The 16,721-nt window shown below is 40.5% G+C and overlaps 1 protein-coding gene across 6 annotated transcripts in view; it reads left to right on the top strand.

Annotated features, from left to right (window-relative positions):
• The window catches only part of nf1a (neurofibromin 1a), a 261,284-nt gene that overhangs the window by 18,418 nt on the left and 226,145 nt on the right, over positions 1-16,721 (top strand). For all 6 annotated transcript variants that reach the window (XM_052035185.1, XM_052035188.1, XM_052035186.1 and 3 more), the window contains exons 2-3: positions 13,815-13,958; positions 15,052-15,135. In XM_052035185.1, the coding sequence (XP_051891145.1) occupies positions 13,815-13,958; positions 15,052-15,135 (228 nt within the window). The remainder of the gene's footprint in view (positions 1-13,814; positions 13,959-15,051; positions 15,136-16,721) is intronic.

The following is a 16,721-nucleotide window of genomic DNA, read 5'->3' as shown; positions in this document are numbered from 1 at the left end:
GAGGAATCTATGGACTTGGGCTCTGAGATCCCTCTGTTCTTCCACACGTCTAAGAATCCTGCTAATAATTAACCTTGTACTTCACCTTCAAGTTCGTTCTTCCAAAGTGTATCACTTCACACTTTTCTGGATTGAACTCCATCTGCCACTTCTCCGCCTAACTCTGCATCCTGTCTATATCCCATTGTAACCTGTGACAACCTTCTACACAATCTACAACATCTCCAACCTTTGAGTCATCTGCAAACTTACCAACCCATCCCTCCACTTCCTCATCCAAGTCATTTTTAAAAATCACAAAGAGCAGGTGTCCCAGAACAGATTCCTGCCGAACAGTGCTAGTCACTAACCTCTAGGCAGAATACTCTCCATCTACTACCACCCTCTGCCTTCTGTGGGCAAGCCAATTCTGAGTCCATGCAGCCAAGTTTCCATGGATCCCATGCCTCATAACTTTCTGGATGAGCCTACCGTGGGGAACCTTGTCAAACGCCTTACTGAAGTCCATATACATCACATCCACTGCTCTACCTTCATCAATGTGTTTTGTCACCTCCTCGAAAAACTCAATTAGCCTCATGAGGCAGGACCCGTCCCTCACTTATCCCTAATAAGACTCTGCTTCTCCAAATGCTCGTAAATCCTGTCCCTAGGAATCCTCTCCGATAGCTTGCCTGCCACTGATGTAAGACTCACTGGTCTGTAATTCCCAGGATGATCCCTATTACCTTTCTTGAACAAGGGAACATTTGCAATCTTCTGGTACCACTCCATGGCCAGGAAGGATCATCGGTTAATGCCCCAGCAATCTCTTCCCTCACTTCCTGTAGTAGCCTGGGGTATATCCCATCCGGTCTCGGGGACTTTTCTACCCTAATGTTTTTCAGAAGCTCCAACACTACCTCTTTCTTAACCTCAACTTGCTCCAGCACATTAGCTTGTTCTACACTGACCTCACGTTTGTCAAAGTCCCTCTCCCTAGTGAACACAGAAGCAAAGTATTCATGAAGGACCTCCCCTACCTCCTGTGCCTCCAGGCACATGTTTCCCCCTTTTATCCCTGAGCAGTCCTTCATTCCAAGTTTATTTAATTACTTGAATTCAAGTTCCACAATGCGATTTTTGAACTTGTGCCTCCCAGTCAATTGTTTGGGCCTCTGGATACTTGTCAAGTAACTTAACCACAATGCTATTCCTGATGAGTCTCCTGGAGCTCTTTTATGGCTGTGTGGACATGGACCTTTTTGTGCTGTCAAAATCTATGATTGTGGATGGTTCAAGATAATCTCTGAAAAAAACAGACTCTGGCAGCAGAATTCTGATAAGGTTCATTACCTGAAAAAGTAGTGTTGAATGTCGAACTTTTGAATGTACTCTGGGAAATTATCAAATTATTAGATGCTTGGCAGCTTTTAGTGAGCACATACTGTACTGATGTTTTGCGTATTAAGGACAGCACCTTGCTTTTTGCTCAGTGAATCTGTTCCTAATGCAGACGAACCGTCATGAGAAGCCAGAGTTTCAACAGGAGTTGCTGGTTAACGAGGCTTGGCATAAATTGCCCGGCTATAAAGGCGCCTGCAGATTGATGCCTTGAAAGGCTGGTGTGATTCAACAGTAGCCCTGTTTCTTTAACTTCCTGAGGAAATGTCCAGCACTTCATAAGATTACTTAGAGTTAAGGTATTGAATTTCACTGTGCACACTGTGGTAATTGTGCAGAGACTTGAGTAGAAAGGTGGAGTGCAATATGCTGAGCTGAAATATAATGGTGAGGACACTTGAGATACAGTTATTGAAATCCTTCGGATGGTACTAAGCTCATAATGAGGAGGTTCGTTTGTGTTTGCTCTGCAAGCAATGTGGTTGAATTTAATTGTACATATTGTGCACATATTTCTAAGCAGAATTATTTAAATGCAAATTATATTTTCTTGCATTTTAGTACAATTAAAGTTATAAATACTCATTGATATACTGACACATCATTCTATAAAGTAGTGAAAAATGAGTCAATTATCCACAAGTAAGCTGCTGATCTTTGAATATTGTTGTATGGAGGTACTGCATGGTTACAGGGATATCCTTCCTAGAGTTGTTGCTTTGTATCTTGGTGGATGGATGATGAGCCAGATTACCCACCTTGCTAACAATAAATCACAGAATGGATGAGTTGCTTTTCTTTTTGCTGAAGTTAGTTTAGGGAGGAGCGTTGGCTAGAAGAACTCGGAATTTGTCTTCACTTCGCGAGACAATGAGAAGGTATCATTTTATCCTACCTGGACATGTCAGTAGCAGTAATTTTTAACATCTTGAATGCTGTTTCAGTTACGCAAGATGAATAAGAGCACAAGTACAAACAAAAGTTTTGTGGGGCTCTGTGTGAATTGGCTGTCATGCTATCTGCAATGTAGCTCCCTCTGCTTCAAAAATACTTCATCAGCTCAAGTCCCTGTTTGGTCCTGATAATGAGAAGCTCCATACAAATGCTTTCTTTTTTTGGGAAATGGCTTTCAAATTAGATCTTGCATTTATCCTTTGAATGGATGGGCAAATAGTTGAGGCTCACTGAACTATCACTCCAAGTCCATGCTCCACCCTGTGTATGTCATCTCCTCCAGCCTACTATCCTCAGTGTGCTTATCCAATTCTGGCTTTTGAGCATCCTTTGTTTTCTTCACTCCTGAGACCAACTCTGAAATTCCCTTGTTAAACCTTTTGCTTCTTTACCCTTAATCCTCCTTTAAGATGCTCCTGAAGATCTACCTCTTTGATCAAGCTTTAAGTCATCTGCCCTAAAATGTCTTTACGTGGCTCGGTGTCAAATTTCATTTTTATACAGCATGGAAACAGGTTCGTTGGCCCAAGTTGCCCCTGCTGACCAAGTTGCCTACGTGAGCTAGGCCCATATCCCTATAAACTTTTCTATCCTGTCCAAATGTCTTTTAAACATCGTAATTGTACCAGCCACTACAGCTTCCTCTGGCAGCTCGTTCCATATGCTCATCACCCTCTGTGTGAAAATGTTACCCCTCGGGTCCCTCTTAAATTTTTGCCCTTTCACTTTAAATCTATGTCCTCTAATTTTGGACTCCTCTAGCCTGAGAAAAAGACTATGACCATCCACCTTAACTACGGCCCTCATGATTTTATATACCTCTATAAGTCGCCTCTCAGCCTCCAACGCTTTAGGGTAAACAGTCCCTGCCTATTCAACCTCTCCTGAAAACTCAAGCCCTTCAGTCCCAGTAATATCCTCATGAATCTTTCCATTCTTTCCTATAGCTGGGTGACCAGAACTAAGCACAATATTCGAAGTGTCATCCCACCAATGACTTATACAGTTGCAACATGACGTCCTAACTCCTGTGCTCAATGCTCTGACCAATGAAGGCAAGCATGCAAATATCTCCTTGACCACCCTGTCTACCTCTATCGCCACTTTCAGGGAAATATGTTCCTGTACCCCTAGGTCTCTCTGTTCTATAACATTCCAGGGCCCTACCATTTACTGTGCAAGTCCTGGCCACTTCCCCAGTTCATCAAGATCCTTTTGTAATCTTAAATAACCTTCACATCGATAGGATGCAGAGCTGGGCTGAGAAGTGGCAGATTTTCAACCTGGAAAAGTGTGAAGTGATACACTTTGGAAGATCAAATTTGAAAGCAGAATACAAGGTTAATGGCAGGACTGTTTGCAGTGTGCAGTCCACGTCCATAGATCCCTCAAGGTTGCAGTGCACGTCAATAGGATTGTTAAGAAGGCATATCGTGTGTTTGCCTTCATTAGTTGGGGTATTGAGTTCAAGAGGTGTGAGGTAATGTTGCAGCTCTATAGAACTCTGGTTAGACCACACTTGGAGTATTGTGTTCAGTTCTGGTCACCTCATTATTGGAAGGATGTGGAAGCTTTAGAGAAGGTGCAGAGGAGATTTACCAGGATGCTGCCTGAATTGGAGGGCATGTCTTATAAGAATAGGTTGAGTGAGCTGAGGCTTTTCTTTTTGGAGAGGAGGAGGATGAGAGGTGACTTGATAGAGGTGTACAAGATGATAAGGGGCATAGATTGAGTGGACAGTCAGAGACTTTTTCCCAGGGCAAAAATGGCTAACATAAGGGGACATAATTTTAAGGTAATTGGAGGAAGGTATAGGGGGGATGTCAGGGGTAAGCTTTTTACACAAAGAGTGGTGGGTGCGTGGAACGCACTGCCGGCCGAGGTTGTGGGGGCAGATACATTAGGGACGTTTAAGAGACTCTGAGATAGTCATGTGTCTATGTGAGAGGGAAGGGTTAGATAGATCTTAGAGCAGGATAAGATGTCGGCACGACATTGTGGGCCGAAGGGCCTGTACTGTGCTGTTATGTTCTATGTTCACTGTCCCCTACACCACCAATTTACTGTGATCTGCAAACCATGTTAACAACATTGCTATCCAAATCATTAATAAAGATGACAAACAACAGTGGACCCAGCACCGATCCCTGTGGCACACCGCTAACCATAGGCTTCCAATCTGAATAACAACCCTCCGCTCCCACCCTCCCACCAATCCAATTTTGTATCCAATCGTCCAGCTTACCCTGGGTCCCATGTGATCTAACCTTCGAGACATATGGGACCTTGTCAAAGGCCTTGGCCTTGTCAAAGGCTTTGTCAAAGGCCCTGCCAAAGTCCATGTAGACAATGTCTACTGTCCTACACTTGTCAATTTTCCTTGGAACCTCTTCAAAAACAAATTCAATCAAATTTATGTGACACGATTTCCCACCCACAAAGCCTTGCGGAATGACCCTTATCCGTCCTTGCCTTTCTAAATGCAGGGAGATCCTGTCACTCAGAATTCCACCACCATCCAAGTAACTTACCCATGACTGTGGTTCCTTGGCTTATCTCTGCACCTCTTCTTAAATAAAGGCATGACATTAGCTATCCTCCAGTCTTCTGTCTCCTCACCCATGGCTAAAGGTGATGCAAGTATTTCTGCCAGGACCCCTGCAATGTCCTAGGATATCCTTGATCAGGTCCTGGGGATTTTTCCACCTTTTTTAATATGCCTTATGATTGCCAGCATCTCTTCTTTTGTAATGTGGATATGCTCCAATACATGACCATTCATTTCTGTTCATTCCTTAGCTTCCATGACCTTTCTTGACATTCCTGTGAAGTGCCTTGGAATGATTTGCTATGTTAACTACTATTTTAATATAAATTGAATACATAGATATTGTGTAGTCAGAAGGGATTAATTTAGTTAGGCATTTAAATACTAGTTTAATTAGTTTGGCACAACATTGTGGGCCGAAGGGCCTGTTCCTGTGTTGCTCTGTTCTCTGTTCTAAGTTGTTGAAAGGGGTTCAGTATGAAGCAAGATTTAAAAAAAACAATTCTGGAAATAATTAGCAGGTCAGGTAGCATCTGAGGAGCGAGAAATTGGGTTAACATTTCAGGCTGATGACCTTTCATCAGAAATGAGAAAAGTTATAAACCAGACATGTTTTGGACTGTAGTGGAGGGGGAAGGAAAGGGAGAGCAAAAGGTCTGATGAAAGTGTCTTTGATTTGAGGTGTTAACCCTGTAATTCTCTCCTTAGGGTGCTGCCTGACCTGAGTATTTCTTGTATTATTTCAGATTTCCATCATCTGCCTTTTTGTGAATGTTTAATGTGAAGCATTTTGCCAGTTGCTTTAAATTTAATTGTAAAATTTTTCATGACTAAAAAGGCATTATTACTCATCATAGTGGCCTGTTGGTCTTGAAGCAAGTACTGGCAAACTTGTAAAGCTGGTACAATACTGTTCTGCACAGATAGCTGTTGTTCTACTTAGAATCTGAAAGTACAATTTTTGAATGCAGCTCTTGTTAATTATAAGAGCTAGAATAGCATTGTTTCTTACCCTGTCTGATCAGCATAGTGCCATGACCTATATGACATATTGTGAAAATTTATGTTGATGCATAGGAAGTAAGATGCGAGGGTACAGTTACAGAACACACAAAGAACTTAGAGTTGCCCATTGTGATGTATGAGTTCAGAATCTCTGAAGGTAAGAATATCTTGCCTTCACACATTTTCTCTAAGATCATCTCATCCTAAAGATTAGTTGGTGGCTTGACACATTTGTCTGCTGAATTGCTGACCAGCTATTTAGTATAGCGAAAAAGTGGAATTTTCCTCTTGTATTCTCCACCCGACAGTTTCAAATGACTGGATGTTTGGAAGGGGTGGGTGGAAATCAATGGCAGTAGTATCATTTAATGTTCTCAAGTCCATAATAAATTTCTAATTGGTTTCGGCATTGATCCAATTTTCTTAATGTTGTTCGAGCAGAATTGTGGTACAGATGTGCTGTGATCAAATTAGAGTAGGTTTGAGTTGTTAAATGACCTCTTACTGACTTGGTTTTATCCAGCTTCCTCCTTGATTCCATTCCCACCATTTCAAATAATTCACCATTTGTTAAGTTTGATGGCTCATACCCTTTCACCCTTCCCTCTTCTTTCTGACGTGGGTTTGGCTAACTCTGCACAGATCAGAAGTAAAGTTTAAACCTTACTGGTCTTTATGCTGAAGGCAATTATTGGGAAACTGACACCCTTTGGAGGAGCTGGCTTATAACTTATGATTGTTTTTAATATATATTTCCTTGGAAGTATCATGGGTTGCATTCTTTCTTGCGAGGGCAGAGGTAAACTGGAAAGTAAGCTCTTCATTGCACCACCTTGTCTGCTGAACTTAAACATGCTTCCTCCCACCAACTAGCTATCTGTAAAGTCACATTCAAGGAACCCACATTTACTTCTCTCAGCCTTGCAGGCGAAATAGTGGATGCTCTAGGAAAACGGAAAGTGAAAGGAATCTTAAAGTATACAAGTTAGGATGGCGAATGCAAATTTTGGTCAGCAAAAATAGTTGGTTCTTGATATTTTGACACATGGGCATCACTCTAGCCACCAAAGGGTTAATTCAATGAGTATTTCTGCATTATTTTCAAACTGTAATTCAGCCAATCAGGTTTGGTCGATAGTCTTCTGTGGTCCGATCCTTAGCAATTCATACAACTGGTTCTGGCTTTTTGCATAAGGGAAATGGTTGGACTATGACCTTTAAGGAATTCACTGTATGCAAGCAAAACAATGTGTCCACTGTTTTGTGAGCAGGATTTTTTAACATCAGTTTTAACAAGTTGTATACTGTGTGTGTGAGTCTCCTGTACCCTTCTGAAAAGCTTGTTGAAATTTGGCCTGGAAAATGAACAGAGTCATGGCATAGAAAAGAGTGAATTGTATTTGGAGGTCAAAGCTGCACTTGATTCACTTCAGTACTCTGGAGTTAACTGTACAGACTGTAAATAAGTTCATGGCAGTGCATTTTAGATCATGATTCTTTAAGACATTGGAGTATTTCTTTGTGATTTTATTTGTATTAAAAATAACTTGTTGAATCACTTTTCAGATTAAGGAACAAAGTAGTTCTTGGTCTATAGTGTCATTTTGTAGTTGAGACTATATTGAATCAAATTACTCTTCAGTTTTGGATTTGCACTTTTTATTTAAAGGTAACAATGATGGTTATAGAACATAGAACAGTACAGCAGAGGAAAAGGCCCTTCGGCCCATGATGTCTGCACCGAACACAATGCCAAATTAAACTAAATCTCTTCTACCTGGTATGGGAGTACTTTATTTTGTTGTCAAAAGCTCTTTTGAGCACTGTCTGTAGCTTATTGTGTTTTATGCAGTAACAGCCAGAGTGGTGTAAGAGTTTTTGGAGCTGCACTTATCCAGGGTGAGGAGTATTCTTTCACACTCCTGACTTCTGCTTTGTAGATGGTAGAAGAGCTTTGGGAAGTCAGGTGGTAAGTTGCTTGTCTCGGATTGATTGATATCCTGTTAGAGATGGTCATTGACCGGAACATGTAGCTTATCCAGTCTGACTTTTGTCTAAGCCTTGAAGTAGTCTATACCTGCATACAGCATTATCTGGGGAGATGTGGATTGAGTTGAAAAATATGCAATGATCAATGAATATCATACCATGGAAGGATGAGGATTTAAGTAACTGAAGATGGTTGAGCCTGGGGCAGTGTCCCAAGAAACTGCATAAGTAATGTCCAGCAGCTGAAATGATTAACCTTAAAATCACGATGTCTTCCTTTTGTAATCGGGTATGATCCAAGACAATGGAGTTGCCCCTGTTTCCCAGTAATTTCAATTTTGTTAGACCTCTTCATTCCCACGCTTAACCGGATGTCAAGGAGATTCACTATTGTCTTGTATCAGGGTTTCAGCTTGGATTGCAATGAAGTCTGGAGCTGAATGGTCTCTGGAAAAATCCAAAATGAACATTAGTGAGCAGCTTACTGGTGGTTCTGTGCTGCTTGATAACACTGCCAATTACATCTTCATAGCTTTGCTGATACTTTTGGGCCAATTGAATGGAAATAGGCTGGACTAGCTCATTTGTATTCATTGTGGATGTGGCATTCTGTTGGAATTTTCCACTTTATTCACATAGAATGTCATTGCCGTGGCTGTACTGGAACAGCTTAGCTGAAGGCGTGATTGACAAGAATTTAGTTATCATACCTTTGCTGTTTTGCTTTGTTGTGTTACAAAGGATATCAGGAGTAGACTGTAGATCACCCACTTGGCACTTCTGGCACAAGCTTCCGGCTTGGCCTTTACAGCTGTTTGCAGGGCTCTGCCGTTGTTGAGTATTTCTGTATTTCATATTTCCATGTTTCATTACTACGTAGAAGGTCATTTCGTCCATCAAGTCTACGCTGGCTCACAGAGCAATCCTAATTCCCCACTACTTGTACTCTCCCATATTCCTGTCAACTGTCCTCAGATTCTTTCACTCACCTGCACAAATAGGCAATTTACACTGGCTATTACAGTAGGTTCAACTTACACAGACTAGTTAACCTACCAACCCATGTAGTCACAGGGGTAACGTGCATACTTCACATGGTCAGCATTGGAGGTCAAGATTGAACCTGGCTTGCTGGAGTTGAAACAGCAGCTCTACTGTGCCAGGGTTACTTAATTGTCTAGTACCATTGGCAACTGACTCTGTCAGGACTGGAGAATATTGAAGTGATCTGTGGGTTATAGGAATGTCTGGTGCTCTCTGTAGCATCTTGCTTTCTGATATAGATGGTGTTTGTGGGATTGATTGGCTGTATTAATAGCATGCTACTTTCATAGTTTAGCATGAATGGAGACTGTATGGTAGCTTGATCAGCTTAACACTCTAAGGTACATCTTGTCTTGCCTTCTGCATGTCTGTGTTTGGAGGAAGATTGGTTAGTTGGTCTGTATGTTTGTGTGTGTTTCTGTCTGTGTATCCAGTACAAATGCTTCAGGAATTGCATGTATTGTGAACTGTATAACCTGAAACAGGTTAGATTTTGTTTAGAAAGCAATAAAAAGTTTTATGAGCTAAACTTATGAAATACAAAACTTTCCATATGAATGTGACGGAGTACTTCAACATGTACCATTGACACAGACAGCTCTGGTATTTGCTTTCAGTATTCTCAATTGCATAAATAGATGATTTCCAATTGTCAAGGAGGAAGTTTAATCTCTATCATCCGTAACGGAGAATAAACTGGGTTGTGTATCTGGAAAGGTAAACGTGCAAGCTTTAATGTATGGAAATGGAGATGGCTATTGGCCATTGAAGAAAAAAATAAATAGCTGAAGAATCCTAAATGTGTTTGTTTTAATAAAAGAATTTGAATTTTCTCCTTTTCTACTTTATTGTGGGTTTAGTGAGGGAAGAAATAAAACTGGTTGGTATCTAATGAAACATGTTTTTTCTTATCCTTTTATCTTTTCCTCTTACAAAATTAGTTTCATGTCATATAATGTACCATTGAACACTTCTAACAAGTGCTTAGCGAATCTAAGGGAAGGTTAAGCCTTTTGCACTTGGTAAATGAAATATATTGACTCACACACCACATCCTTGCCAGTACTCCTCCACTGTATAAATGGTTTCTGTTTCTGTTTAAAGCATCAAAACCCTACTAGATCTTTAATTCTTTCTCCTTATTAGGGGTGAGGATTTGCAACCCAGTAACTGAAGCGGCAGTGTCGCACAGCTAGTATAGCCGCTGCCTCACAGGGCCAGAGACCTGAGTGCTGTATCTGTGGAGTTTGCACGTTCTCCTTCTGACTGCGTAGGTTTCCTCCGGGTGCTCTGGTTTCCTCCCATATCCCAAAGATATGCGAGTTGGTAGGTTAATTGGCCACTGTAAATTGCCCCTAGTGTGTAGATGAGTAGTAGAATCTGGGGGGGGGGAGTTGAGAATGTCGGGAGAATAAACAAAAAGATAGGATTAATGTAGGAGTAATGTAAGTGGGTAGTTGATAGTTGGCAAGGACTCGGTAAGCCAAAGGACTCCTTCTGTGTTTTATCTCTCTGACTCCATAACTGTTTGTATCATTACTTTGTCATGGAAAATCGGAGTTTGTTCATTGCAGAATGATGACCTACTATGTTGGTTTTGGCTAGTTAAAGGTAGATCAGGCTTATTTAGAATGATTGATTGCAAGCCAATGTAATGAAAGGCCATCCCTTCAAGCTTGTCTTCCTGTCCAGTGTTATGCCTTTTGAGATTACTATATTTACAAACTGTAACTTCATTCTTGGATCACTATTTAACTCTTGTCCCTAAGTTGTGCATATAATTGAATAAATTTGTATCCCTCGGTTGTGTCTCCCCTTTCTCTTGCATTCGTTTCAGGTCTTCCCAATTGTGTTAATGTAAATCGAAGTTTTGTAGTTGCACGATGGTACCCAGTGTATGTTAAAGAAGACGTGCGTTTTCTAAAGTCTACATTAGAGCAAGTATTGAATTGAGTTTTAATGCCAGCTTGTAACAATTGATAGTAATCTGGCTATTGAGTCAGAACGTGGCAAGACTTCTTCGCATAGTTCAGGGTGACATTTCAGTGCATTTAGGAACAGTATTTTGGGGCGTATTGTCTTTGGGTGAGTTTTTAATCTGGTTGGTTGGCTATGTACATAAGGAGACCAAAACTGCACTCAAGTCTCCAGCTGCAGTCTCACCAAGGCTCTATGCAATGGTGACATTTGAAGAGCAGTAGGTAATGATCCTGGTGCCTTGGCAAATGTTTCTTTCTTAGCTAAGGCTGCTAAAAACAGATTTTATCTTTTAATTTGCTTCTGCAAAAGCTGTTTACTGAGTTTCCCTTATTTATAAAATTGTCTGTTATCCACTTGCGGTCAAAACAAATTTGCATGTATTTTTTTCAAGAAAATAGTAAAACTACCTAACTAATCTATAATGAAAACTGTTGGTTTTGCAACCTTCAAAATAAAATGTGGATGTAATTGCATCAATCTATTTGCTGATGCTACCAACAAAATATTTTGAAAAGCTGTTATACACTGTGATTTGTATGGTGTGTGCCTCTATTTATTGTTAACTGATTTTTACAATTGCTGTGAATCTTGGGTCAAAGGTAAAACTGGTTTTGAAATCCTCAAATCGCCATGTTTGCCAATGGCACTCGTGTCCTTGTGATATTTGTCACAGGAAGCTATGTGGTCTACCTCTTTGGAGGCTGACTGGTAGATAAAAGGAAATGAAAGCAGCACAAGCCTGCAGGAAGCTGGTTAAGGAATGGTTATGAGAGATTTTGGTGGCTTGGAATCCTGGGCTGGGCAAAAGGGACATACTGTAAGTGACTATAGGAGGGTCGAGGCATAATATAGTTGAAAGGTCCTTCACAGATTTAAAAGGCCTCAACCTTGTATTAATCTTGTATGGCACATGGACTGTAAAAACCAATTGTGGTCTTTAAATGTGTCAGAGTTATGGATAATAGAACATGACGTTATTCATTCCCCATTTGAAGTCTTGTGTTCAGCTTTTGACTTCTGTACAACAGAAAACCTTGCATCGCTACCTGGTTTTCTATGTTTTATTTCACAAACTCCTATCTCCATATTCATGAAGTAAGCTGCCTTGTAAACTTATCATCCTGTAATAACACTTACCTTCCTCTGTAGTCTATCCTAACATCTGCGTAAAAGGGCATAATTGCTATGTGGCAGATTTACCTAATTACAATGCTTTGTAATCTGAGAGGTTATGAATGTGTTTTATTGATGTAGATAAATTGATTGCTATGTCACTGTCTTAGTTGTCCCATTATTTTTTCAGCAAAATTGCAGTTCAAGTAATTCATAATTTTTGTAGTTGTGGACTTTATAGCATGTGTTTTAATATGCTTGAATTATATTCTGCTTTTCACATATGCTTAAGTAAATTTGTACAGTGCCCACTGTACTTATTTTGTAGAAAAGCTGTACTTAATTTGAACAGTCTTAGCAAATTTAAATAGGTTAAAAATATTTTTTTAATTGGTTCTCCATTTTGGTCAGAGTTCCCCAGAGGATCATATTAAAATTTATATAGAAAATAAACAATGTAATTTTGATGAATTAAATGGGATTTTGTATAGGTCATGTATACTCTTAAGGTTGGAGCAATAGAAGCCATCAAGGATACAATTGAGAAAAATGAGATGGTTGATGAAAGTACAATCAGGAGGATTTAAATGGCTGAAAGATGGCAGTGTTTCAGAGGAAGTAAACTGAGTGTAAATAAAAGCAATACCTTGTCTTGCAGTTAAATGTGGGATCACATGAAATTCTGGGACCGTTTGTGCTGAATTGTGTATTTGCATATTCTTGCTTTCTGACAGTGGCTGTTATTCCTCACAAGTTGTTAAGTTTCATTTGATTGTAAGAAGTGAGAAAGACTTTAGAGCCTATTAAGCAGGGGCTTCTGGATAATTCAAGGTGGAGGCCTGTCTTATTTTTTTTCCCCTTGCCCAACATTATTTCAGCTTCATTCCATTGGTCTAATGTGTAATGGTAGGTGAGTTTAGCCAACTGGGCACATGACTTTCTGGTTAATTACGGTATCTCATACAGGTGAACCAAATAGAGGAGCTAAAGGAGTCTTAATGATCAGAGTTAATTTGTACAAAAGGTGATCATGAAAAGGTGTGTTTAGAATGATTTTTAAATGATGACTGTCCAGAAATGCTGGGCAAATGTAGTATTGACCTATTTGGGAAAACACTAGCATTATTAAATTAGTTCTTAAATGGCCTTTATGAAACCTGTGCATTGAGAAGTCATGTTTCTGATTAGAAGAAGGGATGTGGAAGCTTTGGAGAGGGCACAGAGGAGGTTTACAAGGATGGTACCTGAGTTGGAGAGCATGTCTTATGAGGAGAGGTTGAGAGAGTTAGGCTTTCCTCTTTGGAGCGACGGAGGATGAGAGGAGACATGACAGAGGTACATAACATGATGAGAGGCATAGACAGAGTGGACAGTCAGCATCTTTTCCGCAAGGTGTCAATGGCCAGTACTAGAGGTCACCCGTTTAAGGTGCATGGAAGAAAGTTCAGGGGAGATGTCAGAGGTAGGTTTTTTACACAGAGAGTGGTGGGTGCCTGGAATGCACTGCCGGGTGGGGTGGGGGCTGGTAGGACCAATACGTTAGGGTCATTTAAGAGACTACTAGATAGGCACATGGACTAGAGAAAAATAGAGGGTTACAGGAGGTGAAGAAGAGAGGGGGATAGATTAAATGGGAAGAAGGTTTATATAGGTCGGCACAACCTCGTGGGCTGAAGGGCCTGTTCTGTGCTGTACTGTTTTATGTCACTGAGATCATACAAAGGCCTCAAATGAAATTTGTTTACTATTGCTTTTCAGCTCAATGAAGTGTGACATGTTCACCTTTTTCTCCCTCCAGCTTCCAATTAAAGGTGGGCAGCAGAACACCCATTCCAAAGTTAGTACAGAACACAACAAGGAATGTCTCATCAATATTTCCAAGTACAAGTTTTCCTTGGTCATAAGTGGTCTTACCACGATCTTGAAAAATGTAAATAACATGGTAAGTATCCAATTGCAGCAGGATAGAACCTCAATGGGAAATGCAAATGGTATGGTGTGGGGAGGAACAGGGTAGGAGATTTGTTAAGTTATTAACTTGCTTCTCTACCATGCTTGCCCTGTTTAAATCAGCTTTTCATAGATCTGATGAAACAAAAATTGGGCATAGGGTTATGCGAGAGAAGCTTACGTACTCATTGGAGGTGGTTGGATTCATAGTGCTTTTGATCATAATTGTGAGATTGTTACAACTGAAGTGAGATACTTTATCAGAAGGAGTAAGACAATTGAGGAGCCTCTATAATTGGACACCAGCTGCACTTTTTATAGGGGCTGGCAGTTTTTTCCACAAGGCTCAAATAGAACCATTCTTTCCTTCGGGTGGATCAAGACAAAAGAAGGAGAGTATGGAGAGCCTCTGTCTGGTATTCTACATGCCCTGTTCCTTCCATTTTCAGAAAATAAATCCTTTGTAGCGGGTTCTGAAATGTAATTTTTTTCCTGCATTTGGCAACAGGAGACAAAGCCAAAAAAAATGCTTTGGCTTAAGTTGACAGTTTGACATTAGGGATAACCTAACATAATGCTAGATGAGTGTGGAACCAAAAATTGATCACCAGTGACACAATGTTTAAAAGTTGGATTTTTTTAATAAAATGAGCTACTGTCATGTAAAATATCAACTGCTGTGGAGCCTTTCCATAAATTGCCCACATCTGACTGAAGCCAGTGATTTACATTTGAATTATCCAAGTTATTTATTTGAGATATCTTTCTCAGAACGGTGGTGTTTGAGAATATTGGTGGGTGATGTGGTTAAGCATTAAGACTTTCATAATGCTCAGCAAGGTGCTTTCATAGTGCAGAACATTGCTAACAGAGTGAAGAACGTCAGTTCAATGGTGAGAGAGTGCCACTAAGAACATCCACTGTTATTTGACAATTAACTCCCCATGGAAGGTCTGAAAGGTACAAGAGCCTGTTTGTTCTTAGTAGATCAAATCTTGCCTTATGCGGCTGTTAACCTTAGGACCAGATCTTAATGTTGCAAAATACATTGAAGAGTGTCTGATGTTGTGCTTTTGCTCCCCTAGCGAATATTTGGAGCAGAAGCTGAGAGGAACTTGTATCTTTCGCAGCTGATAATATTAGATACATTGGAGAAGTGTCTTGCAGGGGTAAGTAATAAAAGCTCTCACTTTGCTTTGTTGTCAAATGTGTTTGTCAGTTTAGATTTTTTTTATGCTTATCTGGAAAACATGTTCTGTATCGTGGTTCTTAGTAACACAAGTGGCACTTGTGGAGATGTGGAGTGTATGTTCACAGATCTTTTAAGGGTGGAGTAGTAGAAGCTAGCAAGGATGATAGTGGATTAAAAATATACAGAAGATGTTTTCCTTTATTAACTGCCACATAGAATGTAAAAGCAATGAGATTTATGCTAGAACTAGATGCAACATGGTTTATGCAACATGCTAGAAGTATATGCAGCATATCGTCAGAGCTTGAGTACTGCATATGGTTCTGAACACATTGCAGGAAAAATATGGTTACATGGCATAGGAAATGGGAACAGGCTCCATCCAGTCCTTAACTTGCTCTGCCATTCATTAAGATCATGGCTTATCTTAGCACCATTTTCCTGCATTAACTCCATTTTCCTTGATTCTCTTGTAATTCAGAAATCTATTGATCTCTGTTTTGAATGAACATAAGAAATAGGAGCAGGAGTAGCCCATCGAGCCTGCTCTGCTATTCGATAAGATCATGGCCAATCTGGTTGTGGACTCGGCTCCACCTCCCTGCCTTTTCCCCATAACCTTTAGTCCCCCTACTATACAAAAATCTGCCCAACTGTGTCTTAAGTATATTTAATGAGGGAGCCTCTACTGCTTCCCTGGGCAGAGAATTCCACAGATTCACTGCTCTCTGGGAAAAGCAGTTTCTCTTCATTTCCTCCTTAAATCTATTTCCCAGAATCTTGAGGCTATGTCCCCTGGTTCTAGTCTCACCTACCAGTGGAAGCAACTTTCCTGCCTCTATCTTATCTATCCCTTTCATAATTTTATATGTTTGAAGAAGATCCGCTCTCATTATTCTGAATTCCAGTGAGTATAGTCCCAGGTGACTCAATCTCTCTTCATAGGCTAAACCCCTCATCTCCAGAATCAACCTGGTGAACCTCCTCTGCACTGCCTCCAAAGCCAGTATATCTTTCCTTAACTAAGGAGACCAGGACTGTACGCAGTACTCCAGGTGTGGCCTTGCAATGAAATCAACAACTAAACCTCAACAGCCTTCCAAGTCAAAGAATTCCAAAGATTCACTAACCTTCGTGTGAAGAAGTTTCTCCTCGTCTATTAAATGGCCTACTCCTCATTCTGAGACATTGACCCCTTGTCTTAAACTCATCAGCTGGGAGAAACATCCTCCCTGCATTCAGCCTGTCAAATTCTGTGAGAATTTTTTGTTTCAATAAGATCACCTTTCATTCTCCTAAACTGGAGAATTCAGGCCTGGTCTACTCACCCGTCACCTGCCAGCTCGTGCTCCTCCCCCTCCCCCTACCCTTTTATTCTGGCTTCTGCCCTCTTCTAGTCCTGATGAAGGGTCTTGGCTCGAAACATCGACTGTTCATTTCCCTCCATAGATACTGCTTGACCTGCTGAGTTCCTCCAGCATTTTGTGTGTGTTGCTCCAGATTTCCAGCATTTGTAGTCTCTCTTGTGTCTAGTCTAGTCCACGCTATCTCACCTCAGATGGT

The sequence above is a fragment of the Pristis pectinata genome, chromosome 21, assembly GCF_009764475.1.
Source record: "Pristis pectinata isolate sPriPec2 chromosome 21, sPriPec2.1.pri, whole genome shotgun sequence".
NCBI classification, from domain to species: Eukaryota; Metazoa; Chordata; class Chondrichthyes; order Rhinopristiformes; family Pristidae; genus Pristis; species Pristis pectinata.
This window is presented reverse-complemented; position numbering and strand designations above follow the sequence as displayed.